Here is a 21586-nt window from a genome sequence, read left to right as displayed (position 1 = left end):
GGGCTCAGTCCCAGGATCCTGGCATCATGACCTGAGCCGAAGACAGACAATGACTGAGCCACCCAGGTGCCCCAGGCAGTTCAGTTTTATCCACAGAGCATATTGTTGTTATAAAGTAATTCATGCTGTGTTGGACCATTAATCTATAATTAATTTTCAAGTGATTTTGTTTTATGAGGTATAATTTGAGGCTTTTTTTCTTGAGTTGATGCTTAATTCACTTTTTGTTTATTTTTTATACCTAAGTCACTTTAAAGTCTACACTTTTAAATGTTAACAATAATTTCAAGTAAGAAAAATTTTTTAAAGATTTGTTTATTTTAGAGAAAGAGCACATGGCAGGAAGGGGCAGAGGAAAAGAGAGTCTTAAGCAGACTGCATGCTGGGCACAGAGCCGCATGTGGGGCTAGATCCTGTGACCCTGAGAGCACGACCTGAGCCGAAACCAAGAGCTGGATGCTCAGCCGACTGCGCCACCCAGGCACCCTGAGAAAAAAAATGTTAAATATTGTAATACATTTGTGATCATGATTGGCTTTTGGAGATGTTTTAAATTACAGCAATCTTATCTAAATTGCTTTAAAAAGACTTTTGGAAGATAATTAGGTCAATGGTATTAATATAGAGTCTAAAAAATCTCTTCATAAGTTTAGCAATGACTTGAGAGATCTTTCTGTTCTTGCACCTACTTGTAAAGTGGGTACTTAAGCAGTTACTGCTTCTTGGCTTAAGAAACTTTTATATCTCTGATGTTTCTGAATATAGGTGGCCTAATATTTAGAGTATATTTAAAAGGTGATACGAGTTTGTTTTGTGAATATAGAGACTATCCTTGCTCTTATTCTAGAAGCAAATAATTGTGTCACAAGTATGTAGAAGTTAGCTAGTACTTGAGACTGTGGAAACTCACTTTATCTCCTTCAGGTTAATATAAGTTTGATGTTTCTTCTTTCATCCCTTCTGGTTCTCAGTTTGCAAATTCCTCTCTGCCCGTGACTTTGGAGAACGATGGGGAAATTACTGTAAGATGTGCAGTTATTGCTCACAGACATCCCCTAATTTGGTAGAAAATCGACTGGAGGGCAAATTAGAAGAGTTTTGTTGTGAAGATTGCATGTCGAAATTTACAGTTTTGTTTTATCAGGTAAATGTAACATACCTTTTTGGCTTTCTGAAGTTAGTATGAATTATTTTCTTAAAATATGTTTGGATCATGTGAAGTAAAATTTGGTGTTTAGACCTGGGTTAAAGTAAATTATGGGCTCCTAAAGCAAAATTCAACCGAATATAAATATGAAATTTTGGGAGTAAAGAGCATAGGGTTTCTGGAGACTTTGTTGTTGTTTGCACATATGTTCCTTTTATTTTTATATTTTGTTTTCTCTTGAGGCATACTGACCTTGTTTATAACTGAGTTCTTTTAAGTCAGAACCTTGTGTAGTTATGTTGTGTTAAGTGGCTCTCTCATTCAGAAGGTTACTGTGATGAATATGAAGTCAGACCTTATTCTCACTTACTAGGTCAAATGACTATGACTGACCTCCTTACCCACTACCTTTTAAAAAAATTACTTTTTTGAAAGGCTAACTCTGAAAGCTACAATTAATTGAACCACTGATACACACCCAATGCTTCATAAGTGTAATTTAATCCTCACTATGATCCTAGAGGTAGGTATATTACTACCAGTTTATGAATATGGAAAAAGAGCAAGATCCAAGGAGGATAAGTAATCTACCCTTCAGGAAGCTGGTAGGTGATAGTTGGACAGCATCTGTAACACTCAACTGAAACCATTTGTTCTTTTTGTCTACCTACCTCCTAAAATATAATCTTGGTGGAGAAGTGTGTCTTTATCATAACAATATGACCAGGAAACCATCAGTGCTCAAGACAAAGGACTCCTAATAAAATATTTTTTGAATGAATCAGTGTCTTTACAACTCCAAAATACGTATTCTTTCTACTATATTATGCTGCTTCTTAACCTCTTGAAAGTAGAACCTAGCTCTAGATTCCTTCATCAGTAATTTTGAAAATGAGAGATAATTTTTTTTTAAAGATTTTATTTATTCATTTGACAGACAGGGATCACAAGTAAGCAGAGAGGCAGGCAGAGAGAGAGGAAGGGAAGCAGGTTCCCTCCTGAGCAGAGAGCCCAATGCGGGACTCGTTCCAGGGACGCTGAGATCATGACCTGAGCCGAAGGCAGAGGCTTTAACACACTGAGCCTCCCAGGCGCCCTGAGAGATAATTTTTATATTCTATATATTGAGGGCATCTATGTGGAAACGAATAAGTATATCTACTTTTAACTACATTATTTTAAACCTTATATTTTGTGATCTCACCTGACTTATACATCCTGTTTTCATAGTGCCTTCTGGTTTTATGATTAATGTTATCTTTTCATTATTTTTTGGTTTTAAGCCTATCTTTTCTAATATTTCTTTCTTAGATGGCCAAGTGCGATGGCTGTAAACGACAGGGTAAGCTAAGTGAGTCCATAAAATGGCGAGGAAACATCAAGCATTTCTGTAACTTGTTTTGTGTCTTGGAGTTTTGTCATCGGCAAATTATGAATGACCCTCTCTCACAAAATAAAGGTAAAATTAAACTTGGCTAACAGGATCATTATGTCAGTGCCAGGATATACTATTAGCAGAGACAGTTGTAAATAATATAATAAAAACAAAATTTTACTGGATTCAAATAGCCTGGATTTCCTTAAATTTTTCCTCTAAGAATTCTTAAAGATTGCCCTTCAGGGAAGGTTAATCCTGATGCTTTTTGCTATCATAATCAAACACACCAAAGAATCAATAAATGTTATAGTCACTAATTTTATAGAAAGTTAGATTTGATTTCTTTTGGTTGAATTTATCTACACATAGGAGATAAATGTTATTCAGTTAACAAACTAGGAAAAAAAAGAAAATTAGGGCAAACAAAGGGAGAGGATATAAGTATATATATAATATATATAATATATATATATATATACTATATATTAATATAGTTTCTGTGACTGGCATAAGATTTGATCCAGAGCTTGCTTGTAGCCAAGGAAAAAGGAACTAACACATTAATTATATCAGGAAAAATAAAGTAGACCAGTTCTTCATAGGTAGCAAAGTTTTTTTAGCTAAGAGTAAAATAATTTTGCAAGTAGGACAGCTAATATGGTCAAAATTTCCACATGAATAGATACATTTGTGGCATGTTCTTAAAGTAGCTCCTTGAAGTAGTACTTCTCTGAGTTAGGTTCAAAACATTTGGTATTATGCTCTCTAATCAAAGCCCGGAGTGCTGTTGAATTCATAGAATCCATGGGCTTTGTCTGGCCTTTGTCTATCCTTGCAATCTTAATGATTATCGCCTTAATCACGTATGCCACGTGCCAATCTTTTATGTCATCATCCATTCCCTAAGACTAGTCGGGTCAGTGGTAGAATTTTCATTTTATAATACGGGTTAGCAAAAAACCAGTGGATGGATAGGTACCTCACCAACTTATTTATAAAAATTATTATGTTAAAGTTTTATTGGAAGCAAGCTTAGGTGGAGGAGTTTTATATTCACTAATAGAAAAGGCCAGTTGATTCTGAAGCTAGTAGCTATATTTTTAGCTGTTAAGTAGCATTTGAAGTTTATAATTTTAGAGAATCAGCCTGTCTTTAAGTCCTAATGAATGTTAATCTGACCAGAATCACTTTCTATACAGAGATGTTTGCAATGCTCCTTGAAAACTTAGTTGTTAAACAGGGTTTTTTTTTATGTGTGTGTGTAACTCTTTTGTTTATACTAGGTCTTACCTTTTTATTTTAATCAGTAAATATTTATAAGGCACCAAGTGCTTCAGTGGAGCTCTCTTCTGCAAGGAAAAATACAACACCAGTAATAACCAGTGTGGTGTCATTGGCAAAAATACCTCCTACCCAGCCTACAGGGAACACTAACAGTGTTTTAAAAGGTATGGCCTATATAAAGGCATTTGGTTAGACTGTAGAGGTGAGTGCTGTCTGACAGTCTAAGTAGCTCTTGTTGCTAATATTTACATTTATATTTCTATAAGGAAACATGCCCCTTTTTCTCAGAGGGAAGTGGGTACCAAGGAGGTTGGCCTGAGTAGGGAAGGAAATGGAATGTATAGTTTATTTTTTTAAGAACCTAAGTGGTTTTAATGTAGTTGCCTTTATCGCTGGAGATTTTAATATATCTGGATGAGATTGAGGTCCAAGAATCTTTCCTTTACCAAGCATCCCAGGTAATATTGATGCCCAGTTTCCTTGGACCATTTTTTGGTGAAATTCTGGACTAGACTCTGGCCCACCTTAGTAAGAAGAAAGTAATATCTTGGTCTCAGTGTTTACATCTGTATATTCTGGGGGATAACATATGTTTTAATTTACAACAGGTACAATTACTAAAGAGGCAGCAAAGATCATCGAAGATGTAAGTTTTATTGTTAATCTTCTTCCTCATAATGCCACTTGTGTTTATTTTCATTTTGGGTGTAGCATTCCAATACGTACTTGAATATATTTCTATTTGCAGCTTAGTCTTTAAAAAAAGAGTGACCCATTATGTACTAATTTTGTTTTGGGATCTTAAAGTTACATCATTAATAAGAATGAGTTTCTGATTCATTTCATTGTGTTTTCGCTCCTTAATTTCTTTAAATATTTGTTATTTCCATCTGGTTGCTTATTTTTCTTGTTTTTCTCTTTTACTACATTCAAGTATTTTTCTTTAAAACTTGAAAGTCTCTTGGGCGCCTGGGTGGCTCAAAGTGTCTGACTTTTGATTTCAGCTCAGGTCTTGCTTTCAGGGTTCAAGGTCTGTTTTGGGCTCCATGCTGGGTGTGGGGCCTACTTAAGAAAGAAAGAAAGAAAGAGAAAGAAAGTCTCTGGAAAAAGTTCAGTGTAGTGTTGTTTTATGCATCTTCAAATTATGTGAGGCTGAAAATAGTGCATAGTAAAAATACATTTAAATTCCCACTTTATGTCTCAAATTTGAAATATTGTGAAACTTTCCAAAATTAAAAAAAATATTTTGAAGAAATGCATAATTTCAAATCTGGCAGGCTGAAAGGATTGCAAACTATGTCATTGTTGTCTGTGTCTTGTTTTAGCAGGAAACAAAATTCCCATGATCCTTTATCAGTATCTTATGAACTTAATGTATCAGATTTTGGGTTAATGTTTTTGGTAACTGTTTTTGGCTGTTCTCTTAATGTTTGTTTTTGGTACAATTAAGAATATTTTTGGGACGCCTGGGTGGCTCAGTTGGTTAAGCAGCTGCCTTCGGCTCAGGTCATGATCCCAGCGTCCTGGGATCGAGTCCCACATCGGGCTCCTTGCTCGGCAGGGAGCCTGCTTCTCCCTCTGCCTCTGCCTGCCATTCTGTCTGCCTGTGCTCGCGCTCTCTCTCTCTCTCTCTCTCTCTCTCTCTCTCTCATAAATAAATAAAAAAAAATCTTTAAAAAAAAAAAGAATATTTTTATATATCATATAATATGTCATTCAAGCACATTAAGTAGTGGTGCTAGTGCTTAAAAGTGTGCCCCAAATTCAGTAACTTTGGAACGGAAGTTAGATGTTCTAAAACTCTGTGATGAAGGCCAGGCCTCGGCTGTGAATCCCCATGCTGTTCATTTAGGAGAGTGAAACCTGCAGAATAGTAGAGATAATGCTCAAAAAACAAATGCATCAGTAAAGAAGGCACATCATTTAGTTTGCATAAAAATATAGCTGTGCAAAAATAATGGAATAAATGGGAAGAAATGCCAGCAACACGGCTGCAAGATCAGTGCTGCCGTAATGTGTCCCTAAGGCCAAGCCATCGCCTGTGTTAAGGTATGAAGTGTTTTTGATGATTTGAAAGGAATTGAAAGTGAGACAAAAGTCATGGCTGGCTTTGCAATTTTAAAGCCTACTGAGGTTTTAAGAAAATAAAAATGAGCAGGCAAGCTATATCTGCTAACAGAAGCTCTCAGAAACATTTCAGCTTTATCATAACCTAAAGAGGCTTTAACTTGGAAGACAGCCTCACACCTAATAGAGGACCTGTGAAAGTGATTGAGAAGGTGCATTTGTGCAAGGTTGGTGAAAGGGATGTTGACATTTTGCTTGGGTTGTTCTCCAGGGATTAATAAGGGAAAACTTGCTAGAATTAGGAAAATAGGGCCCCAGCAGTTAGCCCGGGCCTTCAGCACAACAGCCAACAGTGAAGTAACTGCCATATGCTTTTGACCATATTCCAGCGACAGTTGCTAATATTAAAGGAAATGATCCAAATGTGGATTGCTGTTTCATGGTGGCAAGGTGAAAAATGGACAGTCTGTCTGCATATCAGGAAATCTTCAGTGATAAAAAAAATCTATGTGAAAAAAAAAATGAGAGAAAAGAACCAGCTATGTTAGATCCATTCATTAGCAGAAGTCTTTCAAGGACTCAAGACTAGCCTTCCCCCTGATAGGGAGAGAGCTTCTCCTAATTTGCTACTTTTTAACTCTGTCCTTACTTGTGTTGTTGGAAGTTGTTAATGGTAACTAATACTTAATTTATTTTCAGGCAGAATACTACATTAGTTAATGAAATACAGTTAACTTTGTATTTAGTATATTATGTGTTATACATTATATTTAAGAATTACATAACCAGGGACGCCTGGGTGGCTCAGTTGGTTGGATGATTGCCTTCGGCTCAGGTCATGATCCCGGGGTCCTGGGATCGAGTCCCGCTTCAGGCTCCCAGCTCCATGGGGAGTCTGCTTCTCCCTCTGACCTTCTCCTTGCTCATGCTCTCTCTCACTGCCTCTCTCTCAAATAAATAAATAAAATCTTAAAAAAAAAATTACATAACCAATAAGTTGCTGTGTTGCAGAATTAATAATTGTTATTAACCATTATAACCATATAATTAGTTAAGGTATTAATATACTACATTTTTACTATACTAATATACTATGCTTAATATGTTACTAGTATGTATTATAAAAGTGTTCTATAGGCGTGCCTGGGTGGCTCAGTCATTTAAGTCACTGCCTTTTGCTCAGGTCATGATCCCGGGGTCGTGGGGTCAAATTCCGCATCTAGCTCATTGCTTGGTGGGGAGCCTGCCTCTCCTTCTGTCTGCCACTCCCCATCTGTGCGTACTCTATCTTCTCTGACAAATAAATAAAACTCTTGAAAGTAAAAAAAAAAAAATGTCTGCCTTCAGCTCAGGTCATGATCTCAGGGTCCTGGGATTGAGACCCTTGTGGGGCTCCCTGCTTGGCCGGGGAGTATGTTTGTCCCTCTCCCTCTGTCCTTCCTCACTGCTCACATATTCCATCTCTCTCTCTAAAATAAATAAATGAAATCTTTAAAAAAATAAAAGCATTCTATATTGGCTGTATATGTTCTGAGACTGCATCCCTCCTCTATATGTATGGGACAGTTAGTTTTGAATTATTCATCTCTTGTATTAAATATGACTGCCCTATATATTCTTTCCCCTATATGGAGTACCTCTATAATTCACCAATCATTTAATATGTGTTATAGAATAGCACTGATTAATATTTTCAGTTTACTCTATAGCAAGTATAGTAATAAGTAATGTAGTACTCTTATGTTTAAAAGCCTGATAGTTTAGAATCTTTTCTTCGTTTCTATGGGACTTTAGTGTGAATCTCCTTCAAGTTATTTAAATAGTCTTACATTTCAGGGAAAGGTGAGATACAGTACAGTACAAAGAAGAAAATCTGCAGAAGTCAGTAAACTTTCTATAAAGATCTAGGTAGTAAATGCTTTAGACTTTGCAGGACATACAGACTCTGTTGCAACTCCTCATCTCTGCTATTGTAGTGCAGAAGTAGCCACAGGCAGCCCATAAATGAGTAGTGAGTGCTGCATTCCAATAAAATCGTCTTTACAGAAACAGGTGGTAGGCAGGACTTGCTCCACTCCATGCTTCACCAATTCCTGCTCTACTGTAGTCCCACCATTGAGAATTAACCATTGTTAGATTGGGCTTATTTGCTTAGTTTTTTTTTTTTTTCTCTTATCTTTTTTTTTTTTCTTTTAAAATATAAGTTTCTTGGGGTACCTGGGTGGCTCAGCCATTAAGCATCTGTCTTCGGCTCAGGTCATGATCCCAGGGTCCTGGGATCCAGCCCCACATCGGGCTCCCTGCTCAGTGGGAAGCCTGCTTCTCCCTCTCACACTCTCCTTGCTTGTGTTCCTTCTCTCGCTATCTCTCTCCGTCAAAAAAATAAATAAAATCTTTTTTAAAAAAGCAAGTTTCTTTTTAAAAGATTTATTTTAGAGAGAGAAAGCAAGAGTGCAGGGTGGGGGAAGCAGAGAAGGAGAGAGAGACTCTCAAGCAGTCTCACTGCTGAGTAATTCCATGACCCTGAGATCTTGACCTGAGCTGAAATCAAGAGTCAGAAGCTCAACCAACTAAGCCACCCAGGCGCCCCTAAGTTTTTTCCTTTAATTGAAGTATAATTGATGTACAGTATCCTATTAGTTTCAGGAGTTTATCGGGACATCATAGTGATTTGGTATTTTATACGTTACAAAATGATTCCCACAGTAAGTTTAGCTACCATCTGTCACCATGCAAAGTCATTACAGGATTATTATGTTTCTTACGCTGTATATTGCATCCACATGGCTTATTGATACCTAGAAGTTTGTACCTCTTAATCCCCTTCACCTGTTTTGCCTGCTCCCCCCACCTCACCCTCTCTGATAACCAACAGTTTTCTTTATGTATGAGTCTGTTTCTGTTTTGTTTTGTTTGTTTTGTTTTTTAAATTCTATATACAAGTGAAAGAAATCCTGTGGTATTTGTCTTTCTCTGTTTGACTCATTTCACTTATTTGTCTTTCTCTGACTTATTTCACTTTGCATAATACCCTTTAGGTCCATCTGTGTTATTACAAATGGCAAGATTCTCTGTTATGGCTGAGTTCTATTCCTGTGTGTGTGTGTGTGTGGGTGTATCACATCATCTTTATCCATCCATCTATCAGTGAACACTTAGGTTGCTTTCATATCTTGGCTATTGTAAATAATGCTGCAGTGAACTTTGGGGTGCATCTACCTCTTTACTTTGGTATTTTGGGTTTCTTCAGATAAATTCCCAGAAGTGGAATTGCTGAATCATATGGTAGTTCTATTTTTCATTTTTTGAGGAAACTCTATACCGTTTTTCACAGTGGCTACACCAGTATACATCTTTACCAACAGTGCATGAAGGTTTTTTCCCTACATCCTTGCCAACACTTGTAATTTTTCCTTTTTTGTAATATCTAATCTGGCAGGTTTGAGGTCATAAATCATTGTGGTTTTGATTTGTCTTTCCCTGATGATGAATGGTGTTGATCATCTTTTCATGTGTCTGTTGACAATCTGTATGTCTTCTTTGGAAAAATGCTTATTGAAGTCCTCTGCCCATTTTGTAATTGGGCTGTTTATTTTTTTGATATTAAGTTGTGTGTTCTTTATATGTTTTGGATATTAACCCCTTATCAGATGCATGATTTGCAAATATTTTTTCCCTTTCAGTAGAATGCCTTTTCATTTTGTTGATCATTTCCTTCTCTGTGTAGAAGCTTTTTAATTTGATGTAATTCTGTTTGTTTATTTTAGCTTTTGTTGCTCTTGCCAAAAAAATGTTGCTAATATTGATGTTAGCTAACTTCCTGGGGTGCCCAGGTGGCTCAGTCGGTTGAATGTCCAACTCTTGGTTTTGGGTCAGGTTGTGATCCCAGGGTCGTGAGATTGAGCCCTCTGTTGGGTTCTGTGCAAAGCAAGGAGTCTGCTTGAGAGATTCCCTCTCTCCCTCTCCCTTCACCTGTTCCTTCCCCTGCTCATGCTCTCTCGCAAATAAATAAATTAAAAATGTTTCAAGATAGCTAACTTCCTATGTTTTCATTCTTTAACATGTAGTTGTTGGGTTTTCCCCAACACCATTTATTGAACACATTATCTTTTATTCACTGTGTATTCTTGTCTCCTTTGACGTAGACTAATTGACCGTATATGGGCGGGTTTATTTCTGGGTTCTCTGTTATATTCCATTTGATCTGTGTGTCTCTTTTCATGCCAGTACCATATTATTTTGGTTACTATAGCTTTGTAATATAGTTTGAAATCAGGGAGTGTGATACTTTCAGCTTTGTTCTTCTTTCTCAAGATTGCTTTGGCTAGTCAAGAACTTTGTGGTTTCATACAAATTTTAAGATTCTTTGTTCTAGTTCTGTGAGAAATGTTGTTGGTATTTTGATGGGAATTGCATTGGATCCGTAGATTGCTTTGGGTAGTATGGGTGTTTCAACAATATTAATTCTTCCAACCCATGAGCATGGTATAGCTTTCCATTTATTTGTAGCTTCTTCAGTTTCTTTTATCAGTGTCTTACAGTTTTCAGGGTACAGATCTTTTATCTCTTTGATTAAATTTATTCTTAGGTATTTTATTCTTTTTGATGCATATATAAGTGGGATTGTTTTTTAATTTTCTCTAATATTTCATTATTAGTGTGTAGAAATGTAACTGATTTTCTGTATGTTAATTTTGTATCCTGTGACTTTACTGAATTTGCTTATTAGTTTGTTGACTGCTGTATAATAACACATTTTATTTAATCATTGCCCTATTGATGAACATTAGGTTGCTTCCAGTTTTTAACCTAAAAAATCTCTGCTACAATGAACATCCTTGCATATGTCTCCATGTGCACATGTACAGTTGTTTGTCTAGTGTAGATATGGAAAAGTGGAATTTTGGAGTCAAAGAGTATTTGCATTTTTAGTTTCTAAAATGGCTATTTCAGTTTTTTACCACCAGCAGTTTATGATTGTACTCATTTCCCACAGCCTCACTATCATTTAATGTCAGATTTAAACTTTTTTTTTTGTCAGTCTGTTTAGTAATATCTTACTGTCTTACTTTGCAGGTCACTAATTCTAGCATGTTTGCTTATATTTCTAAGTTTTTGAACATTTTGAATTTTCTTTGAATTTCTTGTTATTAATTTTTCACTATTTTTATGTTGAATTTTTTTCCTTATCGATTTATAGAATTTCTTTATATACTCTGGATTTGCCCCCCACCTCTTTCTACTCAATTTCACTGATAAAAAACATGCAGTAATACTTAATATCTGTAAGAAAAATTCTTTAACAGCATAGATCTCTGACTATTGTCCTATTTCTCTGCTCTCCATTTTAGAAAAACTTTAAGGGTGGCCTCTACTTACTGCCTCAATTCCCTTACCTGTTATCTTTCCTTAGCTCTCGTAAGTCAGGCTTTGTCTGCACCATTCCACTGGAACTGCTCTTGTCAGGGTTGCTATCAGCCTTTATTTTGCAAATCCAATGGTCATTTTCAGTTCTCATTTTACCTATCCTTTCAGTAACATTTGATACAGTTGATCTCCCCTTTCTTCTTAAAATACCTTCTTCAATTTCCAGGTCAGCATACATGTCCTTTTTCTTCTTCTTCTTCTTCTTTTTCTTCTTTTTTTTTTTTTTTAAGATTTTATTTATTTATTTGACACAGAGAGAGAGATCACAAGTAGGCAGAGAGGCAGGCAGAGAGAGAGGGGGAAGCAGGACTCCCTGCTGAACAGAGAGCCTGATGCCAGGCTCAATCACAGGACCCTGAGACCATGACCTGAGCTGAAGGCAGAGGCTTAACCCTCTGAGTCACCCAGGCACCCCTATACTTGTCCTTTTTCTTTTCTTTCTTTCTTTTTTTTTTTAATTTCTTTTCCACATAACAGTATTCATTGTTTTTGCACCACACCCAGTGCTCCATGCAATATGTGCCCTCCCTAATACCCACCACCTGGTCCCCCCAACCTCCCACCCCCCGCACCTTCAAAAACCTCAGGTTGTTTTTCAGAGTCCATAGTCTCTCATGGTTCACCTCCCCTTCCAATTTCCCTCAACTCCCTTCTCTCCATCTCCCCATGTCCTCCATGTTATTTGTTATGCTCCACAAATAAGTGAAACCATATAATTGACTCTCTCTGCTTGACTTATTTCACTCAGCATAATCTCTTCCAGTCCCATCCATGTTGCTACAAAAGTTGGGTATTCATCCTTTCTGATGGAAGCATAGTACTCCATAGTGTATATGGATCACATCTTCCTTATCCATTCCTCCGTTGACCTTTTTCTTAATCAACATCATTCCCAGGGATTCAATACAGTCCTGTGGTTTTAAACACCATGTAGATGGTGGCTTACTCCTAGATTTATTTCTCTTGCCATGACCTCTGAGCTCCAGATTCATATTTCCAATTGCCTACTTGACATATACACTTAATTGATTAATAGCCATCTCAAATAATATGCCTAAATCAGAACACTTTTATTTTCCCTCAGAACACTTTTATTTTCCCTTCTAGTGTTCCTTACTTCTTACTACTACAGTGCTACCTCCTTTGTCTGAGGCAACATCATCTTTTCTCTGCTACATTTCAGTGACTGTCTACTTGTCTTCCTGCTTCCATTCTTGCCCTTTGCATTTTTTTCCCTCCATATTGTTAGCAGGATGATCTTTAAGTAGATCAGATTGTGTCACTCCACTTCTTAAAACCTTCACTGAAATGCTGAAAAATAAGGATAAAAAAGGGGGAGGAGCTAGTTTCCAAAACAATAGTAAAACTCTAAATTTTATAAAGGTAGGTAGTTAAAACAACTGACCCTGAAGCCATGAATAGACAGACACCTCAATAGAAAAGAAGTCCAGAGGATCTGGGTGACTCAGTTGGTTGAGCATCCTGGGACTGAGACCCACATCAGGCTCCCTGCTCCAAGGGGAGTCTGCTTCTCTCTCTCCCTCTACCTGCATCTTCTCCTGTTTGTGCTCTCTCTGTCAGATAAACCAATAAATAAAATCTTTAAAAAAAGAAGTCCAGAAATAGACCTAAATATATACGCAAGTTTAGAAATAATAGAGATGGCATTTGGATCAGTAGGAGATTTAGATTATTCAGTAAATAGTGTTGTGACAATTGAGTATACATATAGAAGAAAATACAGTTAGATTTCTACCTTACAAGTTACACCAAAAGGAAGTCCAGATGGAGAAAATACTTAAATATAAAAAAATAATAATAAAGTAGGGAAAAATTCAGGAAAGAATTTAAATGCAGAAGTGGGGAGTCTTTCTAAATATGTCATATAACCCAGAAGCCATAAGAGATTTTTTTAGGGAAATTCGGCTACATTTCAAAATCAAAAGACATGGAAAAAATTATAAGATTGCAATTAATGTCATAAAAGGCTTTTTTTTCATATGTAAAGAGCTTCTATGAATCAATAAAAAGACCCAGCACCTATTAGGAAAATGGGCAAAACTATGATCCTTCAGTTTACAGTCTATGAAATAAAAATTGTTCTTAAACATATGCAAATATATTCAACTTCAGAATTAGAGAAGTGCCAGGTAGAACTACAGTTTTATCAGATTGGCAAAGATAAAATTGATGGATAACACTGTTAAGGGATTTTTACATATTGTCAATAGCAGTTGGTAAAACTGCTACAGAGAGCAATTTAGTAAAACTTGTTAAAATTTAAAATGTAAATACCATATTACCAAGGAACTCCATTTTTAGGAATTTATCCTTCAGATACATTTCACACATTTATGAAATGAAGTATATACAGGGATGATTGCAGTAGCAATTGTTTGTAGTAGCAAAGGCTTGAAAACAACCAAATTGTTTCATCAGTAGTCAGAGCCACTGTGAGTTCATCCCGAGTTACTGTGTGAACTAGGAAAAAAAAAAAAAAAAAAGGCCTACATGGGTAGGGCCTGAAATATACCCCTCTCCTAGATCATACTTAAGTCATGTGGGCTGATAAGTGGAGTTCCCTTCACAAACATATGCAGCAACTCTTTGGGGACTGTAGTTAAAATAAATATGCTATATCCATACAGTAGAATACTATGTGCTTAAAAAGAATGTGGTAGCTATATCTATACATAGAGCAATCTCATATATAATAAATGAAAAAGACAAAATGATACAGCATACTGCCATTTATATTTTAAACACACACACACACACCACATGCCTGTACATATGTATAGAAAGCTCTGGAAGGCAGGCAGTAAATAGATAATACTGGTTGCCACTGAGTAGAACTGAATGACCAAGGCAGAATTTTAAGAGGGGAAATTACTGTTTTTTCATTGTTTCGTGTTTAAATCTTTGAATTTTATGTCATATGTTACAGTGCTCATTCAAAAAATACATGTAGAAGGTCTTTCTAAAAAGATATTATGTATTTATTTGACTGACAGAGATCACAAGTAGGCAGAGGCAGGCAGAGAGAGAGGAGGGGAAGCAGGCTTCTTGCTGAGCAGAGACACCCCCAACCCCCGCCATGTGATGTGGTGCTCCATCCCAGGACCCTGGGATCATGACCTGAGCCAAAGGCAGAGGCTTTAGCCCACTGAGCCACCCAGGCGCCCCATCACATAGAAATTTTTTAAAAGCTAGAGGAAAACAGGGTACAAGACAGGAGTAGATAGTTCGCAGAAGAGGAAAAACTAGTAATGCTTAAACATGCAAAATACCTAAGCACACTACTGTTAGGTAATTTTTCATTTCTTGATAAATAGCAAAAAGTTTCATAGTACTGTGTTAACTAGAGTGTTGAGAAACAGGCTCACATACATTGCTGAAGGTCATATAATTTGATACAATACGCCTCTGTGGAAAGCGGTTTGGCTGTACCATCATAATTAAAATCTTCTGACCCACCAAACCGCACTTAGAATACCTTACTCTATAAATATACTAGTACATGTAGGATTAATTTATATGTAGGGATATTTATTATAGCATTCTTTGTAATAGCAAATATTTTTCACATTCACTGTTGAGCTGCAGAGACTCTTCGGGTTACCTGTGGTACATTCAGCGTATAAAGCTGCTCCTAGGGCAGCTTTATACAAAGTTATGTAAATATACCTCTATGATAGCTTGCTGTAAGCACAGTGCATATTATCCCTGATAATATGCTGCCAATTTGTAGTCAGAAGCAACTTACTTAATTACAGGGAGCATCTCTAGAAGGATGTGTAAGAAACTGGGGACAACAGTTGTGTTCAAGTTTGAGTCTGGATAGAGAAGACAGATGGAAAACTTAATTTTCATGTATATACTTAAAAAAAAAGATATTTATCTTAGAGAGCACACACAGAGAGTTGTGGCAGAGGGAGAGGGAGTCTTTTCTTTTAGGATTTTATTTATCAGAGAGTGAGCGAGAGCAAGGAGCCCATTGTGGGACTCGATTCTAGGCCCCTGGGATCATGACCTGAGCCAAAGGCAGACACTTAAGTGACTGAGCCACCCAGGCATGCCAGAGAGAAGTCTTAAGCAGACTCTGCTCTGAGCATGGAGCCTGAGGCAGGGCTCAGTGTCACTACCCCAAGATCACTACCTGAGCTGAAACCAAGAATTGGAGGCTCAACCCACTGTGCCACCCAGGTGTCCCTTCATGTATATGTTTTTATACCTTTTCTGTTATTACATAATTCAAAATTATTACATCTGTTGCCTATTTAAAAAGTAAATGTAGGGGCACCTTCTCTTAAAGGTGAAGCATCTGCCTTCGGCTCAGGTCATGATCCCAGGGTCCTGGGATTGAGCTCCTCATCAGCCACCCTTCCCTTAAAGGTGAAGCATCTGCCTTCGGCTCAGGTCATGATCCCAGGGTCCTGGGATTGAGCTCCTCATCAGCCACCCTGCTCAGTGGGGACTCTGCTTCTCCCTCTGCCTCTGCTTTTGCTCTTGCTCTCAAATAAATAAATAAAATCTTAAAAAAAAAAAAAAAGTTAATGTAAATAAAATCTGCAGTGGCTTGCCTTCACATTTAAAATACAGTCCTGATTTCTTGTTTTTAAAACTAAGACCTTCCACATCCTATATAATTTGGCTTCTGCCTCCTTCAAACATTTCATTCTAGCCCTTGCTTACTTTATTTCAGCTTTATACTCATCTCTCTTCTTAAAACATACTAAACTCTTTCCCGGTTGAGGGCTTTTGCATCTATAATCCCACTGCCTGGAGTCCTCTGATTTCAGCCTTTGCATGGTTTGCTCTTTTGTGTATTCCCAAGATCTCTGCTCCAATGTTTCTTCCAAAAATACCTCTCCTCAGCACCATCACTCTCCATTCCCTTATCCTGGTTTCTTTCTTTCTTTCATAACATTGATCACTACCTGGAATTATACGTTTTATATTTGCTTTACTTGTTTATCTTCTGTGTCTCCCTACAGAATGTAGAGCCCATAAAAGCAGGATTTTCTTTGTCTTGTTTTTTTGCTGTATCCCTAGGGTTTACAGGAGTGCCTAGTTTACAGTAAACATTCTGTAAATATTTACTGAACGGAAAACATGTTTTCAGTACATTTTCCAACTCTGTTGCTTATCCTTCAACTTTCTTGTATAAAGACCTTCTTTGAAAAAAAAAAAAATCAAGGTAGTCAAATGTATTAGTTTTTTCTACTTTGTTTTTAACTCTTTTTTGTGTTTTGTTTAAGAATACCTTCTCCTGGGACGCCTGGGTGGCTCAGTTGGTTAAGCGGCTGCCCTCGCCTCAGGTCTTGATCCCAGTGTCCTGGGATCGAGTCCCATATCAGGCTCCTTGCTCAGTGGGGGGCCTGCTTCTCTCTCTGCCTCTGCCTGCCACTCTGTCTGCCTGTGCTCGCTCTCCCTCTCTCTCTCTAATAAATAAATGAAATCTTAAAAAAAAAAAAATACCTGTTTAAAAAAAAAAAAAAAAAGAATACCTTCTCCTTGGGGTGCCTGGCTGGCTGATCAGTAGAGCATACAACTCTTGATCTTGGGGTTGTAGGTTGGGGACCCATGTTGGGTGAAGAGATTACTTTAAAAAAAAAAAAACAACTTTAAAAAGAGAATACCTTCTCCTTGTTCTGGTTATTTGAAAGTTCTCCAGTGATTTGATTTGATTTATTTTTAAGGTTTAAAAAATATTTAAAGTAATCTCTTCTCCCAATGTAGGACTCAAACTCAACCCCAAGATCAAGAGTCACACGCTCTGCGACTGAGGCAGCCAGGTGCCCCTTTCCAGTGATTTTAAAGTTTTATTTATTTATTTTTTAATGTTGAGGTCTTTAATCAATATGGAATATATTTTTGCATATGGCTTGAGAGTGGATATAATTTTTCTGAATTGCCAGTTGTCCTAATCAACAAAGATTGTTTTCACTGTTTTGATTGTCCTTGCTATAGGCAGAGTTTTTTTTTAAATTAGTAAATGGAACAGATACTGATTAGAAGAATTAGGAATAAGTGTATATTTTCTAAAGTAACTTCTTCATTGCAGCTGCACTTTCAGAGGAATTATATTTCTTTTGTTCTGTGCCACCTTTCAATTTGATAGAGTTATAATCAGTGATAAGGTACTAAAAAACATCTCTTTTTGGCTTCTGAATTTTTTAACTAGGGAATCACGCAGACAGATGCCTTGAAACTTCTCTCTTCCCAGTCTTCCAGGCTTTTAAAAAACAAAGCAGTGTTGTGCAAGCCTGTCACACAGACCAAGGCCACCTCTTGCAAACCACATACACAACACAAGGAATGTCAGACAGGTATGTATCCTTATGCTTTTCATATGTAGAAAGTCATTCTGTTTTGTTTGTTTTTGTTTTTTTAATAAAGGCAAAAAGAATCATTTACAGTTTCTTAAATGTGAAAACATTCATTCTTGGATCACAGACTTTGAAAATCTGATTTATTCCTTTTATAATTATTTTCATTAACGCTAATAACTACCCCAAATTGAGTCCATCTGCACAAATAACATTTTGTGTAGAGTGGACAAACATCTCCTCTGTGTGTGTACTTCTGTTTTTCAAATGTACAAATTATTATAACTACTAAGATACATATTTATATAAAAGCATTAGTGATTTTAAAGAAAAGCATTTGTGATTTAACTTTAGTTCTCTTTTTAAAAACACTGTAAGTTGATTTGTCATTTACTAAAAGTATAACTATGTGTCTGAGGTACTGGTGATCAGGAAAATTATTTTAATTCATACCTGGAACGGTTGTAAATATTGCCCCAGTCCATGTTAACTGCCACTACCTTTATATTTTCTGTTAGTTCTGTAGCCTACTCTGCCCGAAGCACTTTTTTATTTTTGTTTTTAGTAATAATTTTACTACCCATAATATACTATATTTAAAAGCATAGTCTGTCAACACATAATCATGAGTTTTGATGTAGGGTGCCTTTGTTTTGGTAGGAGTCAGGGAGAATCCTGTTTTCTTTCCAGAGTAAATTTGATTGCTTTATATTCCTGTTAAAATGGTGAACTCTTTGTGTACATGAGTTTATATTGTGTGCACATTCGCATGTGGAAGGTAGTAATATGTGTGTATGTGGGTGGTTACACATTTTTTAAAAATTTCTAGATTAAATATTGGATTGTTTAAAATAAACTGTTGTGAACTTTTTCATTTGACAGTGCTCATCAGAAACATTCCATACCATATAGATTTAAATATACTTTGAGATTCTTAATGGATGCATCGATTGCAACGTATCTATCCCTTAAGATTGGACATTGAGGTTGCTTTTAGTTATTTAATATTATAAACAGTTTTAAGTTGTGTAAATGGTTTTTTGTTCACTTGATTATGTCCTTAGGATAGATCCTAAGTAGTAGAATTTTAGATTCAAAAGCTATCACAGATTTTTAAGGCTTTTTTTCAAGAAAATTGAAAAATTCCATCAGCTTTTGAAAACACCCATTTCTCTTTACCCTCATTTACACTGGGTATTCTAACAATTAACCTTTTTTTTTTTCCCCTCAACTTTAATTTGGAAAAATTTCAGAATTCAGAAAGATTGAAAATACGGCACAATGAATATTAGTATATCAATATCTTCATCTTGATTCACCAGATTTAACTTTTTGAAACATTTGTTTTCCTTTTTTTCTGAAAAATTTAAAAGTAAAATAATTTGTTCTTAATTTGATGTATCCTGTGGACTTCAGTCCTAATTCCAGTAATCTATTGAATACATAGCATTGCTAGTTCATGTACTACAGCCTACAGTTTTGCTTTAGTTTAGTGGCCAAGTTTTGAGCAAGGAGAAATTCAGTTTTTAATGGCACCATGGAAGTATTGGGGTTTGGGTTTCAACTTTAATTAGTGTATTCCTTCGACAAATATAAATAGTAATAAAATATAAATTTTAAATGTGTGGGGAAAGGCATAAAGAATATGGCTTATTTCTTTTTGAAAATAACAGTGATTCACATATTTCATGCAGATTTCCCTATGCCTAATGAGAAACATGATGCGGAACTTGAGTCTCCACCTGCAAAGAAAAAAAGACTAGGTTTTTTCCAGACTTATGATGCGGAATATTTAAAAGTTGGTTTTATTATTTGTCCAGGATCAAAAGAAAGTTCACCAAGGCCACAGTGTGTCATTTGTGGAGAAATTTTATCCACTGAAAACATGAAACCAGCAAATCTTTCTCATCATTTGAAGACAAAACATTCAGAATTAGAAAACAAACCAGTAGATTTTTTTGAACAAAAATCTCTTGAAATGGAATGTCAGAATAGTTCTTTAAAAAAGTGTTTACTAGTTGAAAAGTCACTTGTGAAAGCTTCTTATTTAATTGCTTTTCAAATTGCTACCAGCAAGAAGCCGTTCTCCATTGCTGAAGAATTAATTAAACCATATTTAGTAGAGATGTGTTCAGAAGTTTTGGGTTCAAGTGCAGGAGACAAAATGAAAACCATTCCTCTTTCTAATAATACGATTGGACACAGGATTGATGAACTTTCTGCAGACATTGAAGATCAGCTGATTCAAAAAGTCAGAAAGTCCAAGTGGTTTGCCCTTCAGGTAGATGAATCATCAGAAATCTCAAATATCACCCTCCTTTTGTGCTATATTCGTTTCATTGATTATGATTGCAGTGATATAAAGGAAGAATTACTGTGTTGCATTGAAATGCCTTCTCAAATAACTGGATTTGAAATATTTGAACTAATAAATAAATACATTGACAGTAAATCTCTGAATTGGAAACATTGTGTTGGTCTCTGTACAGATGGGGCTGCAAGTATGGCTGGCAGGTGTTCCGGTTTCAGAGCGAAAATTCAAGAAATTGCCACGAATACTGTGGCATTTACACACTGTTTTATTCACCGTGAACATTTAGCAGCAGCAAAGTTGTCTCCATGCTTACATGAAATTCTTTTACAGTCAGCACAAATTTTAAGTTTTATAAAGAGCAATGCCTTGAATTCACGAATGTTAACAATTTTGTGTGAAGAAATGGGGTCTGAGCATGTGAATTTACCACTTCATGCCGAAGTACGCTGGATATCGAGAGGGAGAATTTTAACAAGATTGTTTGAATTACGACATGAAATTGAAATTTTTTTAAATGAAAAGCATTCCGATTTGGCCAAGTATTTTCTTGATGAGGAATGGGTTGCAAAGCTGGCCTATTTATCAGATATTTTTTCACTTATAAATGAACTCAATTCAAGTCTCCAAGGAACTATGACTACCCTCTTCAATTTGTATAATAAAATGGATATATTTAAGGAAAAGTTAAAAATGTGGTTGAAGCGTGCACAAGAGAATGATTATGACATGTTCCCTTCATTTTCCGAATTCTTAAACTCATCAGACTTAAATATGAGAGGCATTGCAAGCATTATTTCTGAGCACCTGGAAGGACTTTCTCAAATGTTCCACGACTGTTATCCACCAGAAGAAGATTTGCGTTCAGGAAATTTGTGGATAATTAATCCTTTTATGAATCACCAAAATAGTAATCTCACGGACTTCGAAGAAGAAAAACTAGTACAGTTGTCTTCGGATTTGGAATTACAATCAGTATTTAAATCAATGCCTGTAACTCAGTTTTGGGTAAATGCAAAGACATGTTACCCAGAACTCCATGAAAAGGCAATGAAGTTTTTGTTGCCCTTTTCAACTATTTATTTATGTGATGCTACATTTTCTGCTCTGACGGAGTCAAAACAAAGAAATCTGTTGGTTTCTGGTCCTGCTCTAAGACTTGCAGTCACATCTTTAATTCCAAGGATAGAAAAATTAGTGAAGGAGAAAGAATAGTAACATGGCTATTGCTTATTACCACAGTCTATAAAATTTTGTGTTAAATTTTGTATAAGTACCCTAAAATATAATTTCCTAATGTGGATATGTGCTTTCAGTGATTAAATAAGCATTGTAATATTTTTTTCTTTTTGTTGAGGAATCTAATAATGGTGCATTTATAAATAGTTATATATAATTTTATTAGTCCAAGGTAGCAGATTTAGCTATTTGATTGATTGATTGGATAATCTGGATTAGGGACAAAAATGAGGGTAACAGAAGGCATTTATAATGTCTTGGCACACCTGGATGTTAAAACCTCTTGGCCGTTAGAAACACATGGGCCATTGCAATCTTCAGCCAGGCAGCCCTGTTGTGGGGAGGTACAAAACTCAGATCCAAGCTGCTTGCCTAACCAGAAATGGAAGCAGCAGGAGAAT

General features: G+C 36.2%; 1 protein-coding gene across 5 annotated transcripts in view; it reads left to right on the top strand.

Moving 5' to 3' along the window:
- Window positions 1-21287, top strand: part of ZMYM6 (zinc finger MYM-type containing 6) — a 42896-nt gene extending 21609 nt beyond the window's left edge. For all 5 annotated transcript variants that reach the window (XM_032877185.1, XM_032877182.1, XM_032877184.1 and 2 more), the window contains exons 11-16: window positions 972-1144; window positions 2459-2606; window positions 3833-3973; window positions 4418-4455; window positions 17491-17635; window positions 19330-21287. In XM_032877185.1, the coding sequence (XP_032733076.1) occupies window positions 972-1144; window positions 2459-2606; window positions 3833-3973; window positions 4418-4455; window positions 17491-17635; window positions 19330-21161 (2477 nt within the window). In that variant the 3' untranslated portion in view covers window positions 21162-21287. The remainder of the gene's footprint in view (window positions 1-971; window positions 1145-2458; window positions 2607-3832; window positions 3974-4417; window positions 4456-17490; window positions 17636-19329) is intronic.
- Window positions 21288-21586: the final 299 nt, after the last annotated feature.

This window comes from Lontra canadensis, unplaced genomic scaffold, assembly GCF_010015895.1.
Source record: "Lontra canadensis isolate GAN:19392208 unplaced genomic scaffold, GSC_riverotter_1.0 scaffold60, whole genome shotgun sequence".
In the NCBI taxonomy this organism is placed as follows: Eukaryota; Metazoa; Chordata; class Mammalia; order Carnivora; family Mustelidae; genus Lontra; species Lontra canadensis.
The sequence above is the reverse complement of the archived record's forward strand: the minus strand, read 5'-3'. Positions and strand labels throughout refer to the sequence as shown.